This window comes from Bactrocera oleae, chromosome 2 (assembly GCF_042242935.1).
Source record: "Bactrocera oleae isolate idBacOlea1 chromosome 2, idBacOlea1, whole genome shotgun sequence".
Classification (NCBI taxonomy): Eukaryota; Metazoa; Arthropoda; class Insecta; order Diptera; family Tephritidae; genus Bactrocera; species Bactrocera oleae.
Window position 1 is genome coordinate 66255659 of NC_091536.1, and position 23573 is coordinate 66279231.

General features: G+C 39.9%; 3 protein-coding genes and 1 pseudogene across 3 annotated transcripts; 2 read left to right on the plus strand and 2 right to left on the minus strand.

The window, feature by feature from the left end:
• Positions 1 to 6684: 6684 nt before the first annotated feature.
• Positions 6685 to 7854, plus strand: LOC118680686 (uncharacterized; annotated as a pseudogene).
• Positions 7855 to 9201: 1347 nt separating this feature from the next.
• Positions 9202 to 10786, minus strand: Sec13 (secretory 13). Its single transcript, XM_014231181.3, has 2 exons — positions 10366 to 10786; positions 9202 to 10289 (listed from the first exon to the last, which is right to left on the minus strand). The coding sequence occupies exons 1-2, from the start codon at positions 10653 to 10655 to the stop codon at positions 9629 to 9631; spliced, it is 951 nt and encodes a 316-aa protein (XP_014086656.1). The 5' UTR covers positions 10656 to 10786; the 3' UTR covers positions 9202 to 9628.
• A 185-nt stretch (positions 10787 to 10971) lies between these two features.
• PolE1 (DNA polymerase epsilon catalytic subunit 1) lies at positions 10972 to 19098 on the plus strand. Its single transcript, XM_014231213.3, has 7 exons — positions 10972 to 11218; positions 11286 to 11412; positions 11480 to 12502; positions 12560 to 13154; positions 13215 to 16414; positions 17002 to 18464; positions 18644 to 19098. Exons 1-7 carry the CDS (start codon positions 11142 to 11144, stop codon positions 18939 to 18941), a joined length of 6783 nt encoding a protein of 2260 aa, XP_014086688.2. The 5' UTR covers positions 10972 to 11141; the 3' UTR covers positions 18942 to 19098.
• On the minus strand, positions 19000 to 19915 carry ATPsynCF6 (ATP synthase, coupling factor 6). The gene is made up of 3 exons (XM_014231214.3): positions 19756 to 19915; positions 19419 to 19570; positions 19000 to 19344 (listed from the first exon to the last, which is right to left on the minus strand). The coding sequence occupies exons 2-3, from the start codon at positions 19568 to 19570 to the stop codon at positions 19179 to 19181; spliced, it is 318 nt and encodes a 105-aa protein (XP_014086689.1). The 5' UTR covers positions 19756 to 19915; the 3' UTR covers positions 19000 to 19178.
• Between the last annotated feature and the right edge of the window lie 3658 nt (positions 19916 to 23573).

A 23573-nucleotide genomic window follows, 5' to 3' on the forward strand; every position in this document is an offset into this window, starting at 1 on the left:
TTGTAGATTTGTCCGGTCGAAGAGTGACTCAAGTTGAGATTGCAGTCAGTTGTCCCAGGACTTGTAAAATTTTTCCCAGATAAATTTAGTGCCGAAACTCTTTTAATTAGAAGTGTTGTTTCCAAAAAAAACTGGCTGTAAGATAAAGACAATATAATATATTTGTTTGTAGCCCATAAATGAGACAACCATCTCGTGTTATATGTATTTATCAAACGCTCTGCTGAAAGATATCGATTGACAATTGAGATATCTTTACGTAACTTTGTATTCCCTTAAGCAAAATATTTTGTACCATTTTCATGCTCACAAACTGGGTTTATCAAAAAAGTCAATAATGCCACTAAAATCTTACTCCATATGAGACATGACATTCACTCTCTGTCCCTTTTCCATAAACTGTTCATATCACAAGAGCTCTTTGAGTTTTCTCAGTCGCATTCGGTTATTGCATTACATAGTCCTAGTCGATGCTACGGTGCAAACTCGGTCATACAACAACTACCATTTTTTCCATATAACGTTATTTTCCTAAAGTAATAAATAGTATCCAGCCACGCCTACTTCGTATATACCGACATTTTCAATTCCATTAAACTATTCAAAAGGATAGTCGTTCAGCACATGCAATTCCACTAGACGATTGGTAGAGTTTCCCCTGAAATTTGCAAGGTGAACAAGATTCAAAGCGATTGGTCGATTTAATGAGAATCTTTCTTAAATCTGTAATAAACTCGGAGATTCGCCATTACCTACCATGTGGCAATTTAAAATGAAGTATACTATGACACTATATTGATGTCACTTTTCCCTATAAATCCCATTTAAGTATCAAAAATTGGTAAAAATATAATTTCACCTGCTTGAGAGTTTATAAAAGTACTGACCGAGAGGTCTAACCTTAAAACTTATGCACCATCTGAACAATTTTGACTCGAACTTGTTCATTTAAACTGCGTTTGCTTTATCACGATCACAAATATTTGAGTTGCAAAAATCTTTCAGTGAAGGTAAATGATCGAAAACTTGCCTGATGCGAGTCGTCCATCCACCTCGGTTAAAGACAATCGCATCAAAAAAGTTAAAGGGACAGTGCTTGAAAATCGTTGTGTTGGCATCAGATAGATAAAAGAGAAACTCAACATTTCTTATGGATCGACTCAACGCATTTCGGTTAATGTTTTGGGTATGAAGCGTGCCAATTCTGGACTCGTACCAAAAGACCAGAATTTTTTGCAGAGACGTGGAGTAGAGGCCGAGGCTTATAACAAGTGTATTGATATTTATATAGTTTAAATTTTAAAATTTTAAAATTTGTATTAAAATACGTGAAAATGTAGTTTTTGTTTTTTGTGAGTTTGATTTATATTTCATCATATGTTATTTGCGATTTTATGCCTTATCCCTTGCAAACTGGTTCACTTATAATTTCTCAAATGCTGCTATGGTGTTGTAGACAAAGTTTCTACATTTGAAGTCATCGTGAGTGTAGCCTCGAGAAACTATCTGAAATAAGTTGTTCCTTAACTTAAAAAAGATTCGCCGCTATAGGTCATTAGACATTTTGATTTTTATAAAATGAAGAATACCGTTAAAAGATTTAGAGTAAAAAAATTCGAAGTAAAACTTGGACCTTTCACAGGAAATTTTTGCAGTTTGTTGCAGCGCTAGAAGAAGTTTCAGACTAATTTCTGATCGCTGGTCATAGACGATCATTGGAATAAAAGCTAGCAGTGCCTCTCACTACATAGTTGGCCTCTGGATGGACTATTTGCCTTGTTCCGATTTTTGGCCTATTTTAGGGGCGGGTTAACTAAACCTTAGCTGCCCTATATTTGAAGCGCATGGAATTCGTATTGCAGTTTTATGTAGGGAGCTACTATTAAGGAAGGAAATATATCTATTTGTGGCGACATTTCGCTATGTAGACATATTGAGACTTAAGCAAGCGAAGCCGAGTTAGCGAGCACTTATGAAAGTTCCATTTGATTCAGCAGTGACCTAAAGAACCAACCGTAATTTGCATACGTTATGCTCACATACAAAACTCAGGGTGCTTGACCGCAGCTGCATGTGCTGAGATTTTACCTAATCCTTCAAATATAAATACCTACCCTGAATTACACTTTTAACACCAGTAAAATATGGCAAACCAATCATAAAATCAAGTCACCTTAAATTATAATAATATATGTCTGTATATGCATATGGATGTATATGTATGTAGGTATGTGAGTATGTATATGAGTGTATTTCAAGTACAGTGGTGACGTTGGTGGTGGCATTCATCTGTAAGCTGAGCTGTTAATATCGACTACTAGACTTTGGAACTTAGTCGCAACTGTGATATAGTTTGCTATATAAAAATTTATGTACAGTTATATGTTGCGTCGTTGGCATGTTGCCGTTAGTAAATACAAAAATTAAATGTGCATATAAAGTGAGGTTAATGAGTGTCCAAGTGAGTTTACCTGAATGCGCCAAATTGCGTGAATTGCCATCGTACCAAAAACGCCAAACGTTCGCCGAACATACTTTACAGTGGTGTGCAAAGTTTTTACATTGCGAATATTTTGTTATTTATAATTTTTAGCAGAAAACAACTTAGACTCAACTTATGCAACATGAGTGTATATTAGTAATAACAACAAACAAATTTGTTGTTGCCGTTGTTGCTCACTGTTTGCGGTGGCGTTGGAATGTGGTAATGCCTTTGAGTATAGTGAACTTTGTGCCAAGTCAGAGTTTCTGCTTTAATCGGTTGTTTAATGATCAAATATATATACATACAAACATCCAAGCATGCATACACACCCGCACACATATCTACAAAGAAAATAGCCAGCTGAAGTATTGGTAAGAAATATACCACTAGGCGTATAAGTAACATTGTGCAAATTAATAATGGATTTAAATTTACAATTACCAATTAATTTGGAGCCCGTGGCTGTGTGTAAACTTAAGTGTGTGGTGAGTATGGTTAAAAAACTGGGTTTAATGCATTTTTATACAGCGTTTGGGCTTATCATAAGTGACTTGGTTGGGCCTATTTGTGTGTATATTCGTTTTACTTATTTAGCATAAGCAACTATCATAAAAAGCAAAGAAATGTTAGCTTCTACTGCACGGTAGCTATAATACCCTTCACAAATACAAACGATTCCTTACATGAACTTGAGTTTGATGGGGTGCTTTGTATGACAGCTATATGGTTTAGTGATCCGATCTAAACAATTTCTTTGGAGATTACACCGCTGTCCTGGGCAATAAACTGTGCCAAATTTCATGTAAATATCTCGTCAAATAAAAAAGTGTTTGATACAAGAACGTGATTTTGACTGATCAGTTGGTATGACAGTTACATCCCATAGTGGTCTCAAATCGGAAGTTCTGACAAAGGAGTAGTTTCTTGGGGAGAAGGAACATGTGAAAAATCTCTGACCGATATCTCTCAAACTGGGGGACTACTTCGCGTATATACAGAGACGAAGAGACAGATAGACGATTATGACTAAATCGACTCAGCTTGTCACGTTAATAACTTATATACACATATATTGTTTCTGGGTATTTCAAACTTCGTTGCAAACTAAACTTTTAAGGGTATAATTGGACTTTAGCTTAGAAAGTGTGCCGCATAGCCGAGAACATTTCGAATAACGAATTTTGCTTTGAGTTGGGTTTGATTGTTGTTGTTATTTTTTTTTCCAGCAGTATACCAGCAATATAATATATAACTGTTATTGTTGTTGTAGCGGTGCATTCGCAAATTAGTTTAGGAATATATATCTAGGGCGACTATCTTGGGAATGGATTCAAGCTTTGTTTGTATCTTGTTTTCTTTATTAAATGGTAAATATTAGAAATGAAGCTGTTCTAACGTGGAATCGAGTTGTAGAATATCGTTTGTCCCCCAAACGAACCCCCAAACAGTTTCCCTAAACAGAGGGCTAGCAGACGAGTTTGTCTCTAAATGGTAAGTACCAAACCGGATGATCCTCGAACAAAGACAAGTCATAGCAACAAAAACCACAAGATGAAACATCTCGACTTCCTCCAAACTGTGAAAATCCTGTCCAATTCCACAAAATATACCAATATTGATTGCTGCTTAAATTGTGCACTGGAAAGTGAAAGCATCGATGGAAATTAAAAAAGTTATGTATGGGAAGTAGGCGTGGTTGCGATTCCGTTGTGCCCAATTTCATACTGTAAAATAAAAATCGGTACAGTGTTATGTACCGACTTTGGTTGAGTTGGTCCTGAGATGTCGAATTTCAACTAAAGGTGGGCGGTATCACACCCAACGTCCATTTTTAATCGGGCTGCTATAACCCTCTATACCGAAAAGTATGTGAAATTTAATGCTTCTAATGCGTTAACTTAGTTAGTTATCGTAATTTTAGGAGTTTTCAAATTTCACCAAATTTCAGTTTTGTATTTTAATTTTCGGCTTAATTATAGCACTTTATAAAATTTCGATTAAGGGGGTATTCTAGTCTAGAAATAAAAAAATCGATTTTTTTTATATTTTCATAGTTTAAATATTCAAGAATATCTCTACAAGCGGATTTTTTAAAAATTCAAATAATTTTCAGAGATATAGTGGGTTCCGCCGGAACTAATCGAATAAAAGACTTTAAAACTTTAAATGCATTTTTCTCGAAACTGTCGTTTTTAAAACGATACCCACGATTTGTAAGGTTCTACTGAACTGATTTACCTGAAATTGTTGTAGAGTCGTTTATAGACTTGTCTATAGAATTATCCATTTCCCCAAATATAAATTTTTAGTATTTTTAAAAAATTCAAAAAAGTTGTACAAAAATTGGTTATATTTCAGGCAGTCGCCATTTCGTGAAAAAATAAATTTCCAACCGTAGAACCAAAGATTGCGACATTATTATTGACCAGGATGAAGAGAAGAGTTGAAAGCCGGGTTGAAAGACAGTCGTCTGTCCGTCCGTCTGTGCAAGCTGTAACTTGAGTAAACATTGAGATATCTTTATGAAACTTGGCACACATATTTTTTTGTTCCGTAAGACGGTTGGTTTTGCAGAGGGGCGTAATCGGATCACTGCCACGCCCACAAAACGTCATTAATCAAAAACAAATAAATTGCCCTAACACACAATAAGTTACAAGATTGTTATTTGGTATTCAGGATCCCATTAGGGAGGGGCATACGCAGTTTACATTTTTTTTTAGTGGGCGTAGTCCCGCCCCGTAATAGGTTTAATGTGCATATCTCCTAAACCGCTTAAGTTATAATAACAAAATTCACTGGAAGCAAATATTTTTAGTACTTCTATCGACAGTGTGAAAATAGGTTAAATCGGGTGACAACCCCGCCCACTCCCCATATAACGGTACTGTTAAAAACAACTAAAAGCGCGATAAATCAAGCACTAAACACGCCAGAGACATTCAATTTTATCTCTGGGATGGTATGAGATGACTTTATAGGAACCGCGTTCAAAATTAGACAGTGGGCGTGGCACCGCCCACTTTTAGGTGAAAACCCATATCTTGGGATCTACTTAACCGATTTCAACCAAATTCGGTACATAATATTCCTCGTATATTTCTCTGTTATAGTGCGAAAATGGGCGAAATCGGATTACAACCACGCCTATTTCCCATATAATACCATTTTAAATTCCATCTAATTCTTTCGCTTTCCACTATGCAAATCAAGCACGAATGTTTGTATCGGCGTAAACCTTTTCGTGAATAATGCGTTTAAAGTATCACAAGGTGGCATACTAAAGATTGTCTAAATCGAACCGAAACTGTTCAAGCCCCTAGGTACTGAATATATGGACCCCAATGCCTCTAGTTGACTTATATCGGGCAATGTGTAAGATATATAATTGAAATTTATATAATAAAATAAATGAAAGTTGAATCGGATCAATACTTCCTTTAATATAAAATTTAGCCAACACCTGAAGTAATTTTCCGGGCTTTGATCCTTGCAAGTTGCGAGAGTATAAAATGTTCGGTTACACCCAAGCTTATGTTTTGATCTTTTCCTGTAATGTTAATAAATAGGAAATAGAAAAATGGATAGTAAAAAATATTGGCTTTTTTTACGACACTTTAAAAATTACCTAAAATTCAAGCCTCTAGACTAAAATACCCCCTTAAGGCGTTTTGTGTGTATATCGTTTTATATATGTCAATTTTTACTCAAGTTACAGCTTGTACAGACAGACGAAAGGAGAGATAGTCAAAGGAAATCCAACTTGTCTCGTCATCTTGGTCGTTTTTATAAATAATTCCATATCTAACTCGATTAGTCTTAGGTGTTACAAACCACCGTTAGGTGAACAAAACTATAATACTATTTATATGTATTATATTTCAATTCCACTCAGCAACTTTTGGTTCCTCGCACAGTCTGTTCCGTGTGTCAGACCGTAATACGCCGGAACGTAATATCAGTCAAGTGCAATTCTTGCACTGGTTGGTGTCACTTTCTGTCGTGTTTCGATCTGTGAGTGGAGTGCGTCGTATGTTGCTCGGTGATGTAGGAGTCTGCCCCCGCAATCCCGGATAGTGGTGTCGCCAAATCACACCACAGTGCGATAACCGCCCATGCGGATATTACAGCTGCAATAACCACCACCCACACGTACCTTCCTCACCCCCAGGATTACAACCGGACACCCGTGAATTTTAAAATTTAACTTCAACGGACTCCAGAGTAAGATCGAGGAGATAGTTGCATTCATGAGCCGGGAAAGCATATCGGTAGCTGCGGTCCAAGAAACCAAATTAAACAGCCGCTCAGATCTTCTAAGCTGTGCAGGTTTAAACGTTTTACGGACGGATCGCGAGCGAGATAATGGTGGAGGCATAGCCTTCATACTGCATAACACCGTGCATTATCGTCTAATCGATGTTTACATACACCGCAGGGACACTACCTTTGAATGTCAGGGTATAGCTGTCCGGTCAGGCGATGTCGAGCTCGAGATCTTTAATATATATATCCCCCCAGTTACCTGTTGCCCAACAGGATATCATCCGAACATATGTGCGCTGATTCGTGGTGAAAACCGTTTGGCACTAGGCGACTTTAACGCGCACATTCTGCACAATGAATGACGAAGCCGCCACCAGAATTATGGGCTCCTGTAATAGCTCGCCAGATATTATCATCGCTAGCGGTGGCCTGATAAATAGCATCACCTGGCGACCTATGCCGACTCTCGCATCAGACCATCTGTCCATTATTACCTCGATCGAGAAACCTCCGGACTTTATTTCTGTGAACAACCACACCTTTGTTAACTTTAACAAAGCTAACTGGGTGGGCTTCACAGAATTTACCGAGAGCACCTTCAACGCACTACTCATTTCTACGGATGTCATCGTTGGCGAGCGTCAATTCCACAAGGGGATCGCTGCTGCTACTGCTCGCTTCATACTGGCTGGAAGTATCGCGGAACTCCCTAATTTGCCAGCCGAAGCAGCTGTATTAGCAAACGATCGCGCCACCTTACACCATGCCGATCCCTGTGATCCCCGAATAAGGGATCTCAATTTCGAGATTCGGCAAATCGTAAATCAGCATAAGCGGACAAAATGGATAGATCATTTGAAGTTCTGCAACTTCTCAACGGGGTGAGTAAGCTTTGGACTACTGTCAAGGCCTTGTCTAATCTGAGGAGACATGACGACCGGGTTGAAATTCAATTCGATGACCATGCCTCCTCGGACCCAAAGAAGTGCGCGAGCTATTTTAGCCAGCAATTTACATTGCAACACTTACTTTCACCGATGGGGAGGTTCAGAGTGCCATCAAAAAGGCCAAATCGTCCAAAGCCATTGGACCTGACGAAATAAGCATGTTGATGCTAAAACATCTAGGCTCGACGGGAGTAAGCTACCTTATCAAGGTCCTCAACTTGTCGATGACCACTGTTCTAATACCCGATGTGTAGAAAGTCGGAAGAGTGGTCCCACTACTAAAAGCTGGGAAACCCGCCAACAAAGGGGAATCTTATCGTCCGATAACTCATCTTTCCCCAGTAGTGAAGACACTTGAAGCCTTGTTACTCCCGATATTCATTCCCCACCTGAGTCTAGCAGACCATCAGCATGTCTTCCGGAAAGTGCACAGCACCACCACAGCACTTGGCGTCATAAACGCCCAGATAGCTCATGGCCTAAACCAGAAGCCGCCCTGTGAGAGGACGATCCTCGTAGCGTTGGACTTGTCAAAAGCAGTCAATCACACAACGCTACTTGAGCACCTAGAACAATCAACGCTCCCTCCAGGGCTGAAGCGGTGGACTATGAACTACCTGAGGGGTCGGCATTCATCCGCACTGTTTCGAGGTCAAAACTAAAAACTTAGAAGAATTAAACAGGTGGTTCTGCAGGGTGGTGTCCTCTCTCCGTTACTGTTTAGTTTCTACATCTCGAAACTCTCCCAACCACCAGAGGGAATTTCCGTGACCTCGTACGCTGATGACTGCACGATAGTGACGTCGGACAATGAAATCGATGGCATGTGCTCGAAAGTAAACGGCTATCTTTCCGACCTTTCTCGCTTCTTCTCTACAAGTCTGACACTCTCCCCCACTAAATTCACAGCGAACTGGACGAAGGAATACAGACTGGATCTAGACATTTCAGTCGACGGCACTAAAATTCCGACAGTCAACAACCCTAAAATTTTAGGAGTTACATTAGACAGTCTGTGGTCCTTCACTCCGCACATGACCGCGATAACTGCCAAAGTACAGAACCGCAACAAAATCCTCAAATCGCTTGCCGGCAGGTCTTGGGGAAAAGACAAAGAAACGTTGCTGGCAACATACAAGGCTTTCGGCCGGTTGTTGTTGTAACTGTTACCTAGTTGTATATACATATAATGTGGCGACATTATTGAAGTGATCCACATTTCAAATATTTCCCTAAATCGTATAATTGACATTTCCCCCTTGTAAATGTAAAGCCATGCAAAGCGGAAATTTTAGTGATTTCTGTTTCCTAGCAGGGACACATGTATAAAGCTAATCTATAAAATTTTTTATATTTTATTTGCATTTTTCTATAATTAAGACCTTTCCTCGGCTACAAGCAAAAATACATAAATACAAGTATCTGATTTGCAAGCCCACTTCTGGAAATATAAAACTATATGTAACACCAATTTTTCTATAATTTTACAGGAGCGAAATAAAGTTATATCTTTTTTAAGCTAGAAATTTATTTTGTATTACAATACGACAATCTCGCCTTCACAATAACTGAGCTAGTATAGTAAAAAATAAACATATGTATGTATGTATGTCTATTTAGTCATGCATATACGGAAATAGAAGAACATAAACATTAATACGAGACTAATCTGCGCAAGACTTAATTTCTTATCTCTAAACCATTTTATCAATTTCAAATTAACAGCAACTGAAAAATTTATAAAATGTCTATGTCAATATGAAACCACAAATAAAACGTGCATAAAGAAATATAAATGCTTTAGATACTTTTATGAATTTTTAATTGCACACATTTCTAGCTGTTATATGTATGTACGTCTTATATGTATTTGTAATTTAGAAGTCGTTTGCATATTGTCATAGACTTTTCCATTATTAACCATTAATTTTTACAGCGTGCGCTGTTCGTTTGTTTGTGCATTTGTAGCCGCGGCATCGTCGTTGATGCACATCCATTGGTTCTCGTTGTTTTCCTTCCACAGTGTCACTTTATTGTCACCACCAGTAACGGCTAAAATATTCCCGGTCATTGACCAACTCACACTCCAAACCACATCATCAAAAGTATGCAATATTGTTGACGACCATGTCGTCAAATCAGTGCTGTTCCAGATAATCACATGCCGGTCCTGTGACGCTGAGGCGATTTGTGAACGGGCCAGCCCGATTGAAGGCGCCCAAGCTACGTCACGCACCCAATCAGAGTGTCCCTCAAGCCGATTTTCCTCCACCCAACGATCGGTATCTTCACGCCATATTTTTACACAATTATCGCAGCCAGCACTAGCGAGGCGCTTGACGGTCGTATTTCGTGTTGAAGCACGCTGATCGAATGCTGGTTCTGGCACAGTTGAAGAGCACCAAGAAATTGCATTGCAACCGATGGTGTGTGCATTCGAAATTTTCTTGCTATCCCAAACGCCATATTCTATGTTGCATGTTAGTATGGATATCGAACCATCGGAACTGCCACACGCAAGTATCAGACCGTATTCGGCAGGCGCAAAAGCTACCGAATTAACGGAGGAATCATGATTGTTGTACTCATAGCTAAAAAAAGAAAAACAAATGTATTTTTGTTAGTAAACGATACTGTGTTATCTGATATTTTTGGGTATGTATTTACAATTTAGTCCATTCATTTGAGGCGCCCTCTTTCCATACGATAACCTTACGATCATATGAACAGGAAGCCAATAGATTTCCGAACTTGGGATGTGCCCATGCTACTTGCCACACAGGACCTTGATGACCCTTCAGGTCAGCTACCAAAATTTGATTTCCATTCTTCACATCGAACACCTTTACAGACCCATCTGATGAGCAAGTTGCCAAATGCAGACCGTAGTAGTCCAGCACAGCATTGTGGATCATATCCTCATGACCGGTGTCTACTGTGTTGATTAAACTTACCATTTTATTTAAATTTAATGGATAATGTGAGATAGAAACTTATAAAAATCAACGAAAAGTATTTTTTTTATCTAGCAAAGCGGCTTCTGAGCTAATTCGCGTTTCGTTTGACGTGGAGCTATGTACAGTGGTGCCGGACCATAATACAAACTTTAATACATAAACAATATGTGAAAATGCTGGAATAAACCGACTGAGAAACAAATTTATACCAAATAATATCTGATATATTAATAAATGGTTATTTTAGTTATTCATTTATTATTTCACGTATGTCTTTGGCTTTTGAATTTTTTTATAAACTTTTATTTATTGATTCCATCCGGTATGACAAAACGATCAGCTGACTGTATTTCCATAGAAGAAAAGTCGGCAACCCTTCTTCACTTCAAACAATTTGCCGCCAAGTAAGCTTAAATTATAATAAGTTTTTTGCAAGTTCTGCAATTTTACTGCAAATCCAAAGTTTTGAGAAAAACTCTCTGCACAATGGAAGAGGGAGGTGGCAATAGACTAAAAGTTCTTCAAAACACAGGAAAATTTACATCGGACACGCGTGCTGAAGGGTAAGTATTTAGCAAAATACAATATAAACAAAATATGACAAAATTTGACTTGCTGAACTGCACACAGCGATGACTTCTTCAACGAGGCAGGATACCGGCAGTCGCGTGAAAACGATAAAATCGACTCTAAATATGGCTTCGACCGTGTGAAGGATAGCCTTGAGCGTACTGGTTACCTCATAAACATGCACTCAGTAAGTTACGTTTTTAATATGGTATGTCAGTAATAGCTTTTAATATGCAATGCTTTATTTTCTACAGACTGAGATTTTGGATGAAGACCGTCGTCTGGTTGCTGCATTGGATTTGTTTTTCATTCAAATGGATGGCTCACGCTTCAAATGCACTGTCGCATATAAACCATATATATTGATACGACCAGATGAGAAACAGTCACATGAGGTGGCACGTTTTCTGAGTCGCAAATATTCTGGCCAATTGGCAAATGTGGAGCACATAAGTAAAGAGGATCTCGACTTGGCAAATCATTTAGTTGGTAAAAAACAACACTTTCTCAAGCTTTCATTTCTGAATCAAACCGCTATGACAAAGGTGCGTCGCGAATTAAATGCAGCGGTGAAACGCAATTTGGAACGAGAGAAATCCAACACATTTTATATGCAAATGTTGTCATCCTCACTGGCTGCGTCCAATATCGGTAGCGATGGTGAAGTTAAAAAACAAATGGACTATATGGATCTTATCTTGGATATACGTGAGCACGACGTGCCTTATCATGTGCGTGTGTCAATTGATTTAAGCATATTTTGCGGTCAATGGTACAATATACGTTGTCGCAGCGGTGGTTTAGAATTACCAATAATAACAGCACGTCCGGATCTGCTCGAGCGACCTGAGCCAGTAGTTTTGGCTTTTGATATTGAAACCACAAAATTACCGTTAAAATTTCCGGATGCTCAAACAGATCAAATTATGATGATTTCATACATGATTGATGGTCAAGGTTACCTCATAACAAATCGTGAAATAATTTCTACAGATGTATATGACTTTGAATATACACCGAAACCAGAATTCGAAGGCAATTTTATCGTATTTAATGAAAATAATGAAATGCATTTAATACAGAAATTTTTCGATCACATAATGGAGGTGCGTCCACATATTGTGGTGACATACAACGGTGATTTCTTCGATTGGCCATTTGTTGAGACGCGAGCTGCTGTCTATGATTTAGATATGAAACAAGAGATTGGTTTCTCTAAACTTCGAGATGGTTTTTATTTGAGTCGCCCCGCTATACATATGGATTGTTTATGTTGGGTATGAAATAATTTAACAAAATGTTGAGTAATTATTTATAATTTGTATGTTTATCAGGTAAAACGTGATTCCTATCTACCAGTCGGTTCGCAAGGTTTAAAAGCGGTAGCGAAGGCAAAATTGCGTTACGATCCAGTTGAACTGGATCCAGAAGATATGTGTCGCATGGCTGTGGAGCAACCACAAGTTTTGTCGAATTACTCAGTGTCGGATGCGGTAGCCACCTACTATTTGTATATGAAATACGTACATCCCTTCATTTTCGCTTTGAACACAATCATTCCTATGGAACCAGATGAAATTCTGCGCAAAGGTTCAGGCACGCTATGTGAAACCTTACTTATGGTGCAGGCTTATCATGCGAACATTGTATATCCCAACAAGCAACAGAATGAGTTAAATAAGTTGTCGAATGAGGGTCATGTATTGGATTCGGAAACGTACGTCGGCGGACATGTAGAAGCGCTAGAATCGGGTGTCTTTCGTGCCGATATACCATGTCGTTTCCGGCTCGATCCAAATATGGTCAACCAATTAAAAGATAATGTGACCAAAGTGTTAGTGCATGCTATTGAGGTGGAGGAGGGCGTACCAATAGAAAAAGTGACAAATTTAGAGGAGGTGAATAAAGAAATAACACAAGCCTTGCAAGGTGAGTTGTCTCCATTTATTTAAGGTGATGTTAATATAACTATATTATATTCATTTTGAGGTCTCCATGATATACCCAATCGTCTGGAACAACCTGTCATATACCATTTGGACGTTGGCGCTATGTATCCCAATATCATTCTCACCAATCGCTTGCAACCTTCGGCTATGGTGAGTGAAACCGATTGCGCAGCATGCGATTTCAACAAGCCAGGCGCTAAATGTAAACGCGTCATGGATTGGTTGTGGCGTGGAGAGATGTTGCCGGCGACCCGAAATGAATTCCAACGCATACAACAACAATTGGAAACAGAAAAATTTCCACCACTCTTCCCAGGCGGACTGAACCGTGCTTTCCATGAACTCTCACGCGAAGATCAGGCCGCCTATGAGAAGAAACGTCTCAGCGACTACTGCCGTAAGGCTTATAAAAAGACGAAAATCACAAAACTGGAAACACGCACCTCCACCGTTTGTGAGCAGGAGAATAGTTTTTATGTAGATACAGTGCGCGCCTTCCGCGATCGTCGCTACGAGTATAAAGGGCTTACAAAAGTGGCCAAGGCAGCTGTTAATACAGCGCTGGCATCAGGTGACGCTGCTGAGATTAAGGCGGCAAAAGGCAGAGAAGTGCTGTATGACTCGCTGCAATTGGCACACAAGTGTATTTTGAACTCTTTCTACGGTTATGTGATGAGACGTGGCGCACGTTGGCATTCTATGCCAATGGCGGGCATTGTGTGCTACACTGGTTCGAATATAATCACAAAGGCGCGTGAGATAATCGAACGTGTCGGACGCCCCTTGGAGCTGGATACTGATGGTATTTGGTGTATTCTGCCCGGTTCGTTCCCGCAAGAGTTTTCAATACAGACGACCCATGAAAAGAAAAAGAAATTTAACATCTCCTATCCCAATGCCGTGTTGAACACGATGGTGAAAGAGTATTTCACCAACGATCAATACCATGAATTGGTCAAGCCCGCGCAAAATGGCAAATTGCCGGAATATCGCATACGTGAAGAGAATTCAATTTTCTTTGAGGTGGATGGTCCCTACTTGGCGATGGTATTGCCGGCTGCCAAAGAAGAGGGCAAAAAGCTAAAAAAACGCTATGCTGTTTTTAATTTCGATGGTTCGCTCGCTGAGTTAAAAGGTTTTGAGGTGAAACGTCGTGGCGAATTGCAGTTAATTAAGAACTTTCAAAGTTCAGTCTTCGAAGCTTTCTTGGCAGGCAATACTTTAGAGGAATGCTATGCTTCTGTCGCCAAAGTCGCTGACTACTGGCTGGATGTGCTTTATAGTCGCGGTTCTAATCTACCTGACTCTGAACTCTTCGATTTGATCGCTGAAAATAAATCGATGTCCAAGAAACTTGAAGATTATGGTGAACAAAAGAGTACTTCCATTTCCACAGCGAAGCGTCTGGCAGAATTCTTGGGCGATCAGATAGTCAAAGATGCAGGTTTGGCTTGCAAGTATATAATTTCGAAGAAACCAGAAGGTGCGCCTGTCACAGAACGTGCGATTCCGTTGGCAATTTTCCAGTCGGAACCGAATGTACGTCGTTATCATTTACGTCGCTGGCTCAAAGATAGCACAATGGGCGATGCAGATATACGTGATGTGCTGGACTGGAACTATTACATTGAACGTTTGGGTGGCACTATACAAAAGATTATCACCATACCAGCAGCGCTGCAGGGACTTTCGAATCCGGTGCCACGCGTTCAACATCCCGATTGGTTACATAAAAAAATACTCGAAAAGAACGATGTGCTCAAGCAGCGGCGCATTAATGAAATGTTCATGCCGAAGGCGAAAACAGCTCGTGAGATACGCGCCACTAGCGAGGTAGCCGATATGGAGGATTTAGTGGCAAGGAACACAGCTGAAGGTTCTCTCGACGGCCGTCCTATTGTAACCAAGCGCAAGCGCGTAAATTCCGGTGAGACCGACGAGACGGAAGATGAAGCAAATAAGGCAGCGGGGGCGGCAACATGGCGCCAAGCGCTTGGCACGCCGCCACCGATTGGCACAACGCGCGCCGAAATAATCAATTGGGTGCGTTTTCAAAAGAAAAAGTGGGCGTGGCAGCTGGAGCGCCGACTGCGCGTGCGCCAAGCCAATAAGCGGCCGCGCAACGAACAAACATTGGCACCACTAATGCCAAGCGCCAGAGATGGCGTGACAGCCACCGGTACCATAGGCGGCTTCTTGCGACGCGCACAACGCGCGCTCATCGATCACGTGTGGCATGTGTTGCAAATAGTGCCAAATGACGATATGGGCCATTTCACAGTGTGGCTGATGATTGGCGACGAGCTGCATCGCATTAAGTTGACGGTGCCGCGTATTTTCTATGTGAACCAACGCAGCGCTGCGCCACCCGAAGATGGACAATTGTGGAAAAAAGTTAACCGCGTGCTACCACGCGCGCGTCCCGTCTATAATCTGTATCGTTACAGCGTGCCGGAGCAGGTGTTCAAGGATAATTGTTTGGGTATGCTGGCCGATCTGGCAACGCCTGATATTGAGGGTATCTATGAGACACAAATGTCTTTGGAGTTTCGCGCCCTAATGGATATGGGCTGTATGTGTTCGGTGCAGCGTCAGGAGGCGCAACGTTTGGCCGCGCTTGCCACCAAGGATTTGGATAGTTTCTCGATTGAACAGCTGGAGCAGCGCCTGCAGGGTCACACGTATTTGAAAGACTCTCAGCACAAATTGCGTAAAATATATCTCTACCAACACAATACGCCCACAGCCAAAAAGGAAATATGGGGCCTTTTTCTATTGTCCAGTAGAAAGGCATTCATATTCGCCTTAGATACAGTGCGCACCAATCAAATGCCAAATATGCGCACGCTCTACACAGCTGAACGCTTGGCGCTCATCAAAACTATGAAAGATATGGCTGAAATAGAACGTTTGCCACCGGAAGAGTTTACATTTGAAGTGCTCATCGAGGTGGATGTGAAGCAGATCTACCGTCATATACAACGCGCGCTTACCGCCTATAAGGATGAGAAACGCGGTCCGTCCATGTTGTATGTGCAAACGGCGACGGAAGCGCGAAAGCTCAATTCGGCAATGCCTGTGTTACTAGATTTCCCACAAGCGCTCATACACATCACAGACGATGCGTCCCTTTTGTCCGGTTTGGATTGGCAGCGTCAAGGCTCACGCGCTTTGGTGCGTCACTTTCTGCATTTGAACAATGTGGTCGAGATGATGTTGGATCAGTGTCGCTACTTTCAGGTACGTAAACACTTGAAAAAAAAATTTCGTGAACTTGGGGTTGAGGACCAATTTCTTATTACTATGACATGAATTGAAATTTAAATTTGTAATAGAAATTAACGAAATATCTAGTAAAGCTTAAAGTTTTAAAAACTTTATATCGCTGGATTTTTAAAAAACTTCGAAATATTGAAATCACCTTCTAACTTTACATTTACAAGCTAATCTCTTCTAGAAATGGATTTCTGTGAACGGATTTCGAACATCCTGAAGTATCTTTAAATATTTAGTAACGGATATTGTTTTCGAAATGATTTATGTTGAAAATTTAAATTAAACCTCAAAATACCGTTCTAATGCTACCATTACAAGCCTTTTCCTTCTAAAAATTGTGAACGGATTTCAAAAATGTTGAAATATCTTTAAATATTTAGTAACTGATATCGTTTTCGAAGTTTTTTTCCAAATTTTTAATATATCCACCCAACCTCAAATTTCCCGTTTTTTTTAAATGTTTCTTTCGGCGAAATTTATTGATTCTTAAAAATTTAAACAGTACACCTAAGAGGTATCTTCGCCTTAAAATTTCATTTAATACCCCACAGGTCCCCATCGGTAATATGCCAACCGACACAGTGCTCTTTGGCGCGGATCTCTTCTTTGCGCGCATTCTACAGCGCAATAACTTCGTGCTTTGGTGGTCGACCACTACACGACCGGATTTGGGTGGTCGTGAGGCCGATGATAGTCGTCTATTGGCTGAATTTGAAGAGAGCATTACAGTCGTACAGAACCGACCGGGATTCTATAGTGATGTGTGTGTAGAGCTGGCGTTAGATAGCTTGGCCGTTAGCGCCCTACTACAATCAAATCGCATACAAGAGATGGAGGGCGCCAGTTCGGCGGTCACCTTCGATGTGATACCACAAGCTTCATTAGAGGAAATGATTGGCACCGTGCCCGCGGCAACGCTACCCAGTTATGATGAAACCGCACTTTGTTCCGCCGCCTTTCGTGTGTTGCGACATATGGTTAACGGTTGGTTGCGCGAAGTAGCACTGAACCAGAATATATTCGCTGATTTCCAATTGATACATTTCTATCGTTGGGTGCGTTCTTCAAACGCATTATTGTACGATCCGGCTCTTCGGCGGACTTTGAATAATTTAATGCGTAAAATGTTCTTGCGCATTGTGGCGGAGTTCAAACGCTTGGGCGCGACAATTATCTATGCCGACTTCAATCGTATCATACTTAATTCGAGTAAAAAGTCGGTGGCTGATGCTTTGGGCTATGTGGAGTATGTAGTGCAGAGCTTACGCAATAAGGAACTCTTCCATTCGATACAGTTGTCCTATGAGCAATGCTGGAACTTTATGCTGTGGCTCGATCATGCCAATTACACTGGCATACGTGGTCAGCTACCCCCGGGCGTAACGAGTGACACCGTTTTGTGTAGTGTTGATGATGACGACGACGATGGCGATAAGGCGAATAGCACATCGAAGCCTAAGCGTCGCACCAATGAGGACGAAGAGGAGGAAGATGATGAAATTGAAGAGATTATGCGTCCAGAGGCAGATGAAACCGGTACAGCCGACGCTGAAAGCGAGCAACAGCTATCGCTGGAATTGAATTGGACCATTGGTGAACATCTGCCCGATGAGAATGACTGCCGCGAGAAATTCGAAACGCTGCTGACCCTATTTATGCAATCCTTAGCCGAAGGCAAAGACACCAGACAAGCTATCAAGGAAATATCACATCCTGCCTTTGATTTTGTATCGAAATTGCATAAAAATTACGGCAAAGGGCGACCAAGTCCCGGTTTAGACTTGACGCGGGCAGTAGTGAAAGCGTTGAGTGTTGACAAGGGTTTGACCGACGATGTGAACGAGTTGCGACGAAACATGTTACGGCTCGTGGGTATTGGCGAGTTCTCAGATCTTGCTGAATGGAAAGACCCAAGCGACACTTACACCATTGCTGAAGTGATTTGTAAAGCATGTAATCACTGTCGCGATTTGGACTTGTGCAAAGACAAACATCGCGCAATGAAGGATGGCATGTAAGTACATTAGATACCAAATAATTTTTTTTTAGAATTTTAATGCGACTAGCAATCTAACTAACTTAAAATATAAATGCTACTTGATGACCAGCACTGCAGCACTATTGACATATTTTAAACTACTTTTCTCATGTCAATAATTGTTAACAAACATATCTTTTTTTTTTTTTTTACAGCCCTGTTTGGTTGTGTGCACAATGCTTTGTTGCATATGAAAATGAAGAGATCGAAATGCGCATTATCGACGTAGTGCAACGCAAAGTCATGTCCTATGTGCTGCAGGATCTGAGGTGCGCACGTTGTAATGAAATAAAACGCGAAAATCTCGCTGAGTTCTGTCCTTGCGCTGGCGAATTTGTGCCACTTATAAGCGATCGTGAAATCAACGGTCTGCTACGCACCTTCCGACGTGTCGCGGAATATCACAAAATGCAACTTCTGCAGGAGACAGTGGAGCAAGTCATTACGACGTAACCCGTTATATTTGAACTTAATCTACTTTAAGTACGTTTCACTAACAAACATAAAAGTGTTGTGTGTGTTTTACCATTAGTTTTTTTTTTATTTTCTTCTGGTAGGCGTTATTATTTTAAGACCATAAAGAAATAAATTGTTTACCGTATTTAATTAACACGCAAAACTTCTTAATGCACCGTTGGCAGTTGGCCACAAGCGGCAATTGAAAGTTGCATCCTAAATAATATAAAAAAGTTAATTGGTTGAAGTGATGGATTCGATTTTGACTTCTGGGAACTTGAATTCGGGGAATTTAGTCATATCGACCTTGCCATCACCTCCGTATTGCTTTGCAACGCGTTCCAATTCGTTCTTCAACTCGCGTTCAATTTCGGGTGTTGGGTCAACCAATTTACCACCACTAAAATATGGAAAAACGAAAGGTACTCGTATATTTTCCTACTATATATTTACTATTATAATTAGTATGCGTACCTGCTGCGCTTCTTGTAATCGCGCACTTTGTCCAAGAAGAGCTGTTGGATGGGGTCGGAGACTTTGTTGAACGCTGGTGCCATGATGCCAATGCTACGACGTGCCTCGGTGCGCAGCACGCGTACGGTAGACAGTACTGATTGTGACAACATCTGCAAATGATATTTAAATGTTTAGCAGGCAAACAATTTTTAATTTCACGCAGAGCATAGCAGAGTAACCTAAAAGGTTATGTAATGACGTTTGTCACTTCGCTTTTCGTTGTTCGGTATTATGTTTTGTTTGTTATATTGATTGAAGCATAGTTAGACAAACACTTTTTTTATGTTACATTTACCTTGTTTTAAATGTGTTTTAATTATAATTCTTCACAAATTATATTTGCGATAAGAATACTCGAAACCAGAATGAAGACAACTGCTACGGTTGGTGCTGTCAAAAATTTATTCGCAAGCAGAGAACGTATATCATGCTATACGTATATCATGCTATACGTTCTCTGGTTGCAACCCTGTAGAGTGTGTTCAAAAGGTTTGAATTACTTTATAAAACTATTCGTCAACAGATGGCGCAAATAAATTATTTGTCAAACATTTCCTGATCTTAAAATTTGAATATTTAATTTCGTTGGTCTTATAATTTTAAAAACTCTTCCAATCAAGATAAAGTCTGGGGAGGTGTTCAAATATTGTGATTTATTTCTCATCACAGTTTCCAAAATAGCTCGATGCACTTAATTCGAAAGAACTTGTCAGCAGTGTTTAACTTACTTTAATACAAATATCTGCTAATGCGTTAGCAAATAACTTTTATTTGCTCGAGTTAGGCTCGATTTTCCGAAGCTAGCAACTTCGGCTTGTGAAAACTCTATTGTTTAACTATTTTTTGATTTTGCGCTACCCAGTTTGTAGAGCATCTTTCTGAGCCAGGTAGGGTTTGTCGTGGCATTAAAGTATTTTTACTTTTTGGAAGAAGATATAAGAGTTATACCAACCATTCCCATTTGATAATCTTCGAAACTCTAAAATCGACGAATAAAGGTATTGTTCAAGCACGAGGGCCTCTGCGAAGACCATTTTCATGGTAACTGACGTAAGGTTAAATCCGCTCCCGGCTGTTTCGACTGTAAAACAAGGTCTTTATCCCATCGCAATGTGGAACCCCAAAACACTTAGTTTTTCCACCTTTAATCCATCTTATCTCGGTCTTCGATTCACTAGCAACATATTAGGTATAGCTGGGTATAACAGGTTTGCCAACGCAAAGACCGCTCAAACCTCGAAGCACAATTGGAAGTTCATTCATAAAATTCAACTGCCGACATACAAATGAACACGCGTAGTAAATCAATACCAATGCGACATACACGAACACACGCGTATGTGAAAGGTGCGCTGACGGCTACACTGGATATTAACTCTTAAAACTGCAACGCTGCCAATCGACTCTCTCTTCAACACGTTGCACTGCGCCGGCGACTCGTTAAAAAACTGGTGGAAATACAAAAACAATTTGTGTTCATTATACTTTGGAATTAGTCGTAAGGTAATCGCCTATCGGTGTTGCAAGCTGGTTCATAAATGCTGTCACATAGTTATGACAACATCAGCTGCCCAAACCGCCACACCTCACTCCCCCACAGCGGCGCCCAGTACACCAACGAGCTCAGCGAAGTGGGGACAATTTCGCCAAAAAACCATTCCAGATTACAAAAACAACAAGCGCGCGATGTATTGCTGTCATAATGTGTGAAAAGTGTAAAAACAAAACTCGGCAAGAGACCAAGAAGCGAAAATTCGATTCTGTTTTGGTTCTGCAATTGCAAATGAATTGACTTTCTCACGTCGCTGCTCCTTACCGGCGCGCTCTCCTCTTCTTCTCCGTGTGATAAATATACGGTGCGCTTGATGTATGACGTTGACGTCTATGCTGGCATTGGCGTAAGCGTCGCTGCAGGCGTTTGCTTATTCGGTCGCCCGATTTGCATTGGAATGGTCGTTTTTTCATTGTTTTTTTTTTTTTTTTAATTTAGCTGAAGAGGCCTGCATATGTGTGTAAATATGTACAAGTATGTATATGTGCATGAATTTATTTTTATGAATTAGAGTAAAAAGCACGATTTCAGACACACATGCATATGTATATGTACAAAAATCATATGATATATGGTGTATGCACAAATATCCATTTTATTTATGCTGCGTCGAGCGGTGAGATAAATAAAACAATAAAAATATAAAAAACTGAGTAAGGAGTGGTTAAATGCGGGCAGAACAGAATATCAAATACTCTTCCAGAATGTAAAAGTGATTTGAAAGTTTATAATGGAGAATGTAGCAGAGGAAATCAGTCTTCATTATTATGCAAATTTGTGGACTGAATGTGGCCATTTCGCTCAGTTTTTATCTGAGTTATCTATCTTAAAGTCAACCATAAACCCGAAAAGTGCCATATACTCTTTATAGTTGAACCTTGCGGTTATATTCACTAAGTCCCATTTTAAGATTATGATCGGCTAACGCTTGAAGCTACGTTCTATGCATTTGTAAAAAAATCTTTGATTGATTCGTTTTACTTTCTGTGACGTCTCTCTCTCACCACGGATCTAACACCTAATTGGCTCTCTCCTTTTCTTAAAGTTCCCCGAATTTTTATTTAATAAAATAATAAAAATAATCTACATTTGCGGAATTTCATGTACTCAATAATCGGGGCTTTATATTGAAAAATTTTAGATTCCCTAAATTTCGTAGCCGATTTTCATGAGCACCTCCGAAAAAAGGTGTCTAGCGGTAAGAAAGATTATCCTGCTTAAAATTATTTCAAATAACGAAACGAATAAAGGTAATGCTCGAAGGGGTGGTCAACATTTTGATTTTTAGAAAATGGCGGTTTTCCAAAAAAGTAAATTTTTGTAAAAAAAATTCCCACTTCATAGTTGCTGAAAAAATTGAAACTATTTTCAAAAATTTTATTCTTTCGATCATTACTTGAGAATAATATTTAAAAACGTCGATCGGTCGATCCGTTTTAAAAAAATTTTCCTCACCGACTCTAAAAACAGCGTTTCCAAAAAACATGTTCTTGCAAATAGGCTCATATCTCCAAAACTCTTTGCTGGACTACCTTCAGATTTTATATGCTTCAATGCCAAAAAATTGTTTGCGAATTAGGTTTACATATACAAATTACTTGAGTTGTTTTTAAGGAGCGCTTTGAGTACCTTCTCTTTGTTTTTTTTGAGATCCCTGCTTTTAGAAATGCATGCGAAATTGTTGAAGAGCAATTCATACTCTGTCAATATGAACGATGTGCCGTTATCAACCGACTATACTTTTCTTATCAAATTCACTGTTAGATTAGGCTGCCTACAGACAAACAATTGATATCTATTTAAATATTGCATATGCTTGTGTGTGTACACTTTGCACGAAGCAAACTGGCTTCCAGTTGGGCCGTGGACCCAGTAAAATAGTCGTATATTTGTATGCATTTACTCAGAATTCTAGATAATCGCACTTGGACTCTCACTTTTCGCTTGGTTATCAGCGGCTTCCAGCTGTACGAAATTCAGCGTGGTCAAAAAAGAATCTAAACAAACCCATGCATACGAGTACATATGTACATATGTATACAAGTATATGTGAGTGTAAGCTAATAGCATAGCCAACTCGCAGATACAACAAAATCGTGAGCAAAGTCGAACGAAAGAGAGCCCCAACGAACGATCGCTAGCATATATGTGTGTGTGGCAGTGCAGGCTACGTCGGCAGTGACGCCAGCAGCGACTTGGCAACAGTGTTTTAGGGATAGGAGAACTTTGACAGAACAACAGAGCGACCGAAATCAGTTGATAGCAACACTCTGCGTGCGGCAAAGCATTCAATTTTTTGAGCGGGCGAAGCGTGAAAAAAAGAGTAAAAATAATTCTTGTATTTTAAAATAATTTTAAACTAAGCGTGCGTAATTTGTGATTTTGGCAAATTTTAACAGTAGAAATTTTGAGTGCGAGCAATTTAATATAAGTAAAATCTATAACTAACGGAAAATGCAAAATAAAAGTTATTGAAAGTAAATTAATAAGTGTACCGCATTAGCTGTCAAGCGCAAAATAAATATAAATTTTACGTAAGCGCAAAACAGTGTCAACTTTTA

What these genes read in the sequence shown, in the direction of transcription:
- Sec13 (XM_014231181.3), bottom strand. Translation starts at nt 10,655, where the DNA reads ATGGTAAGTTTAATCAACACAGTAGACACCGGTCATGAGGATATGATC. An exon ending in TCAAATGAATGGACTAAATT is followed by an intron (nt 10,290 to 10,365) that starts GTAAATACATAC and finishes TTCTTTTTTTAG; the next exon opens with CTATGAGTACAACAATCATG.
- ATPsynCF6 (XM_014231214.3), bottom strand. Translation starts at nt 19,570, where the DNA reads ATGTTGTCACAATCAGTACTGTCTACCGTACGCGTGCTGCGCACCGAG. An exon ending in GATTACAAGAAGCGCAGCAG is followed by an intron (nt 19,345 to 19,418) that starts GTACGCATACTA and finishes TCCATATTTTAG; the next exon opens with TGGTGGTAAATTGGTTGACC.
- PolE1 (XM_014231213.3), top strand. Translation starts at nt 11,142, where the DNA reads ATGGAAGAGGGAGGTGGCAATAGACTAAAAGTTCTTCAAAACACAGGA. An exon ending in AATAACACAAGCCTTGCAAG is followed by an intron (nt 13,155 to 13,214) that starts GTGAGTTGTCTC and finishes ATTCATTTTGAG; the next exon opens with GTCTCCATGATATACCCAAT. An exon ending in CGCGCAATGAAGGATGGCAT is followed by an intron (nt 18,465 to 18,643) that starts GTAAGTACATTA and finishes TTTTTTTTACAG; the next exon opens with CCCTGTTTGGTTGTGTGCAC.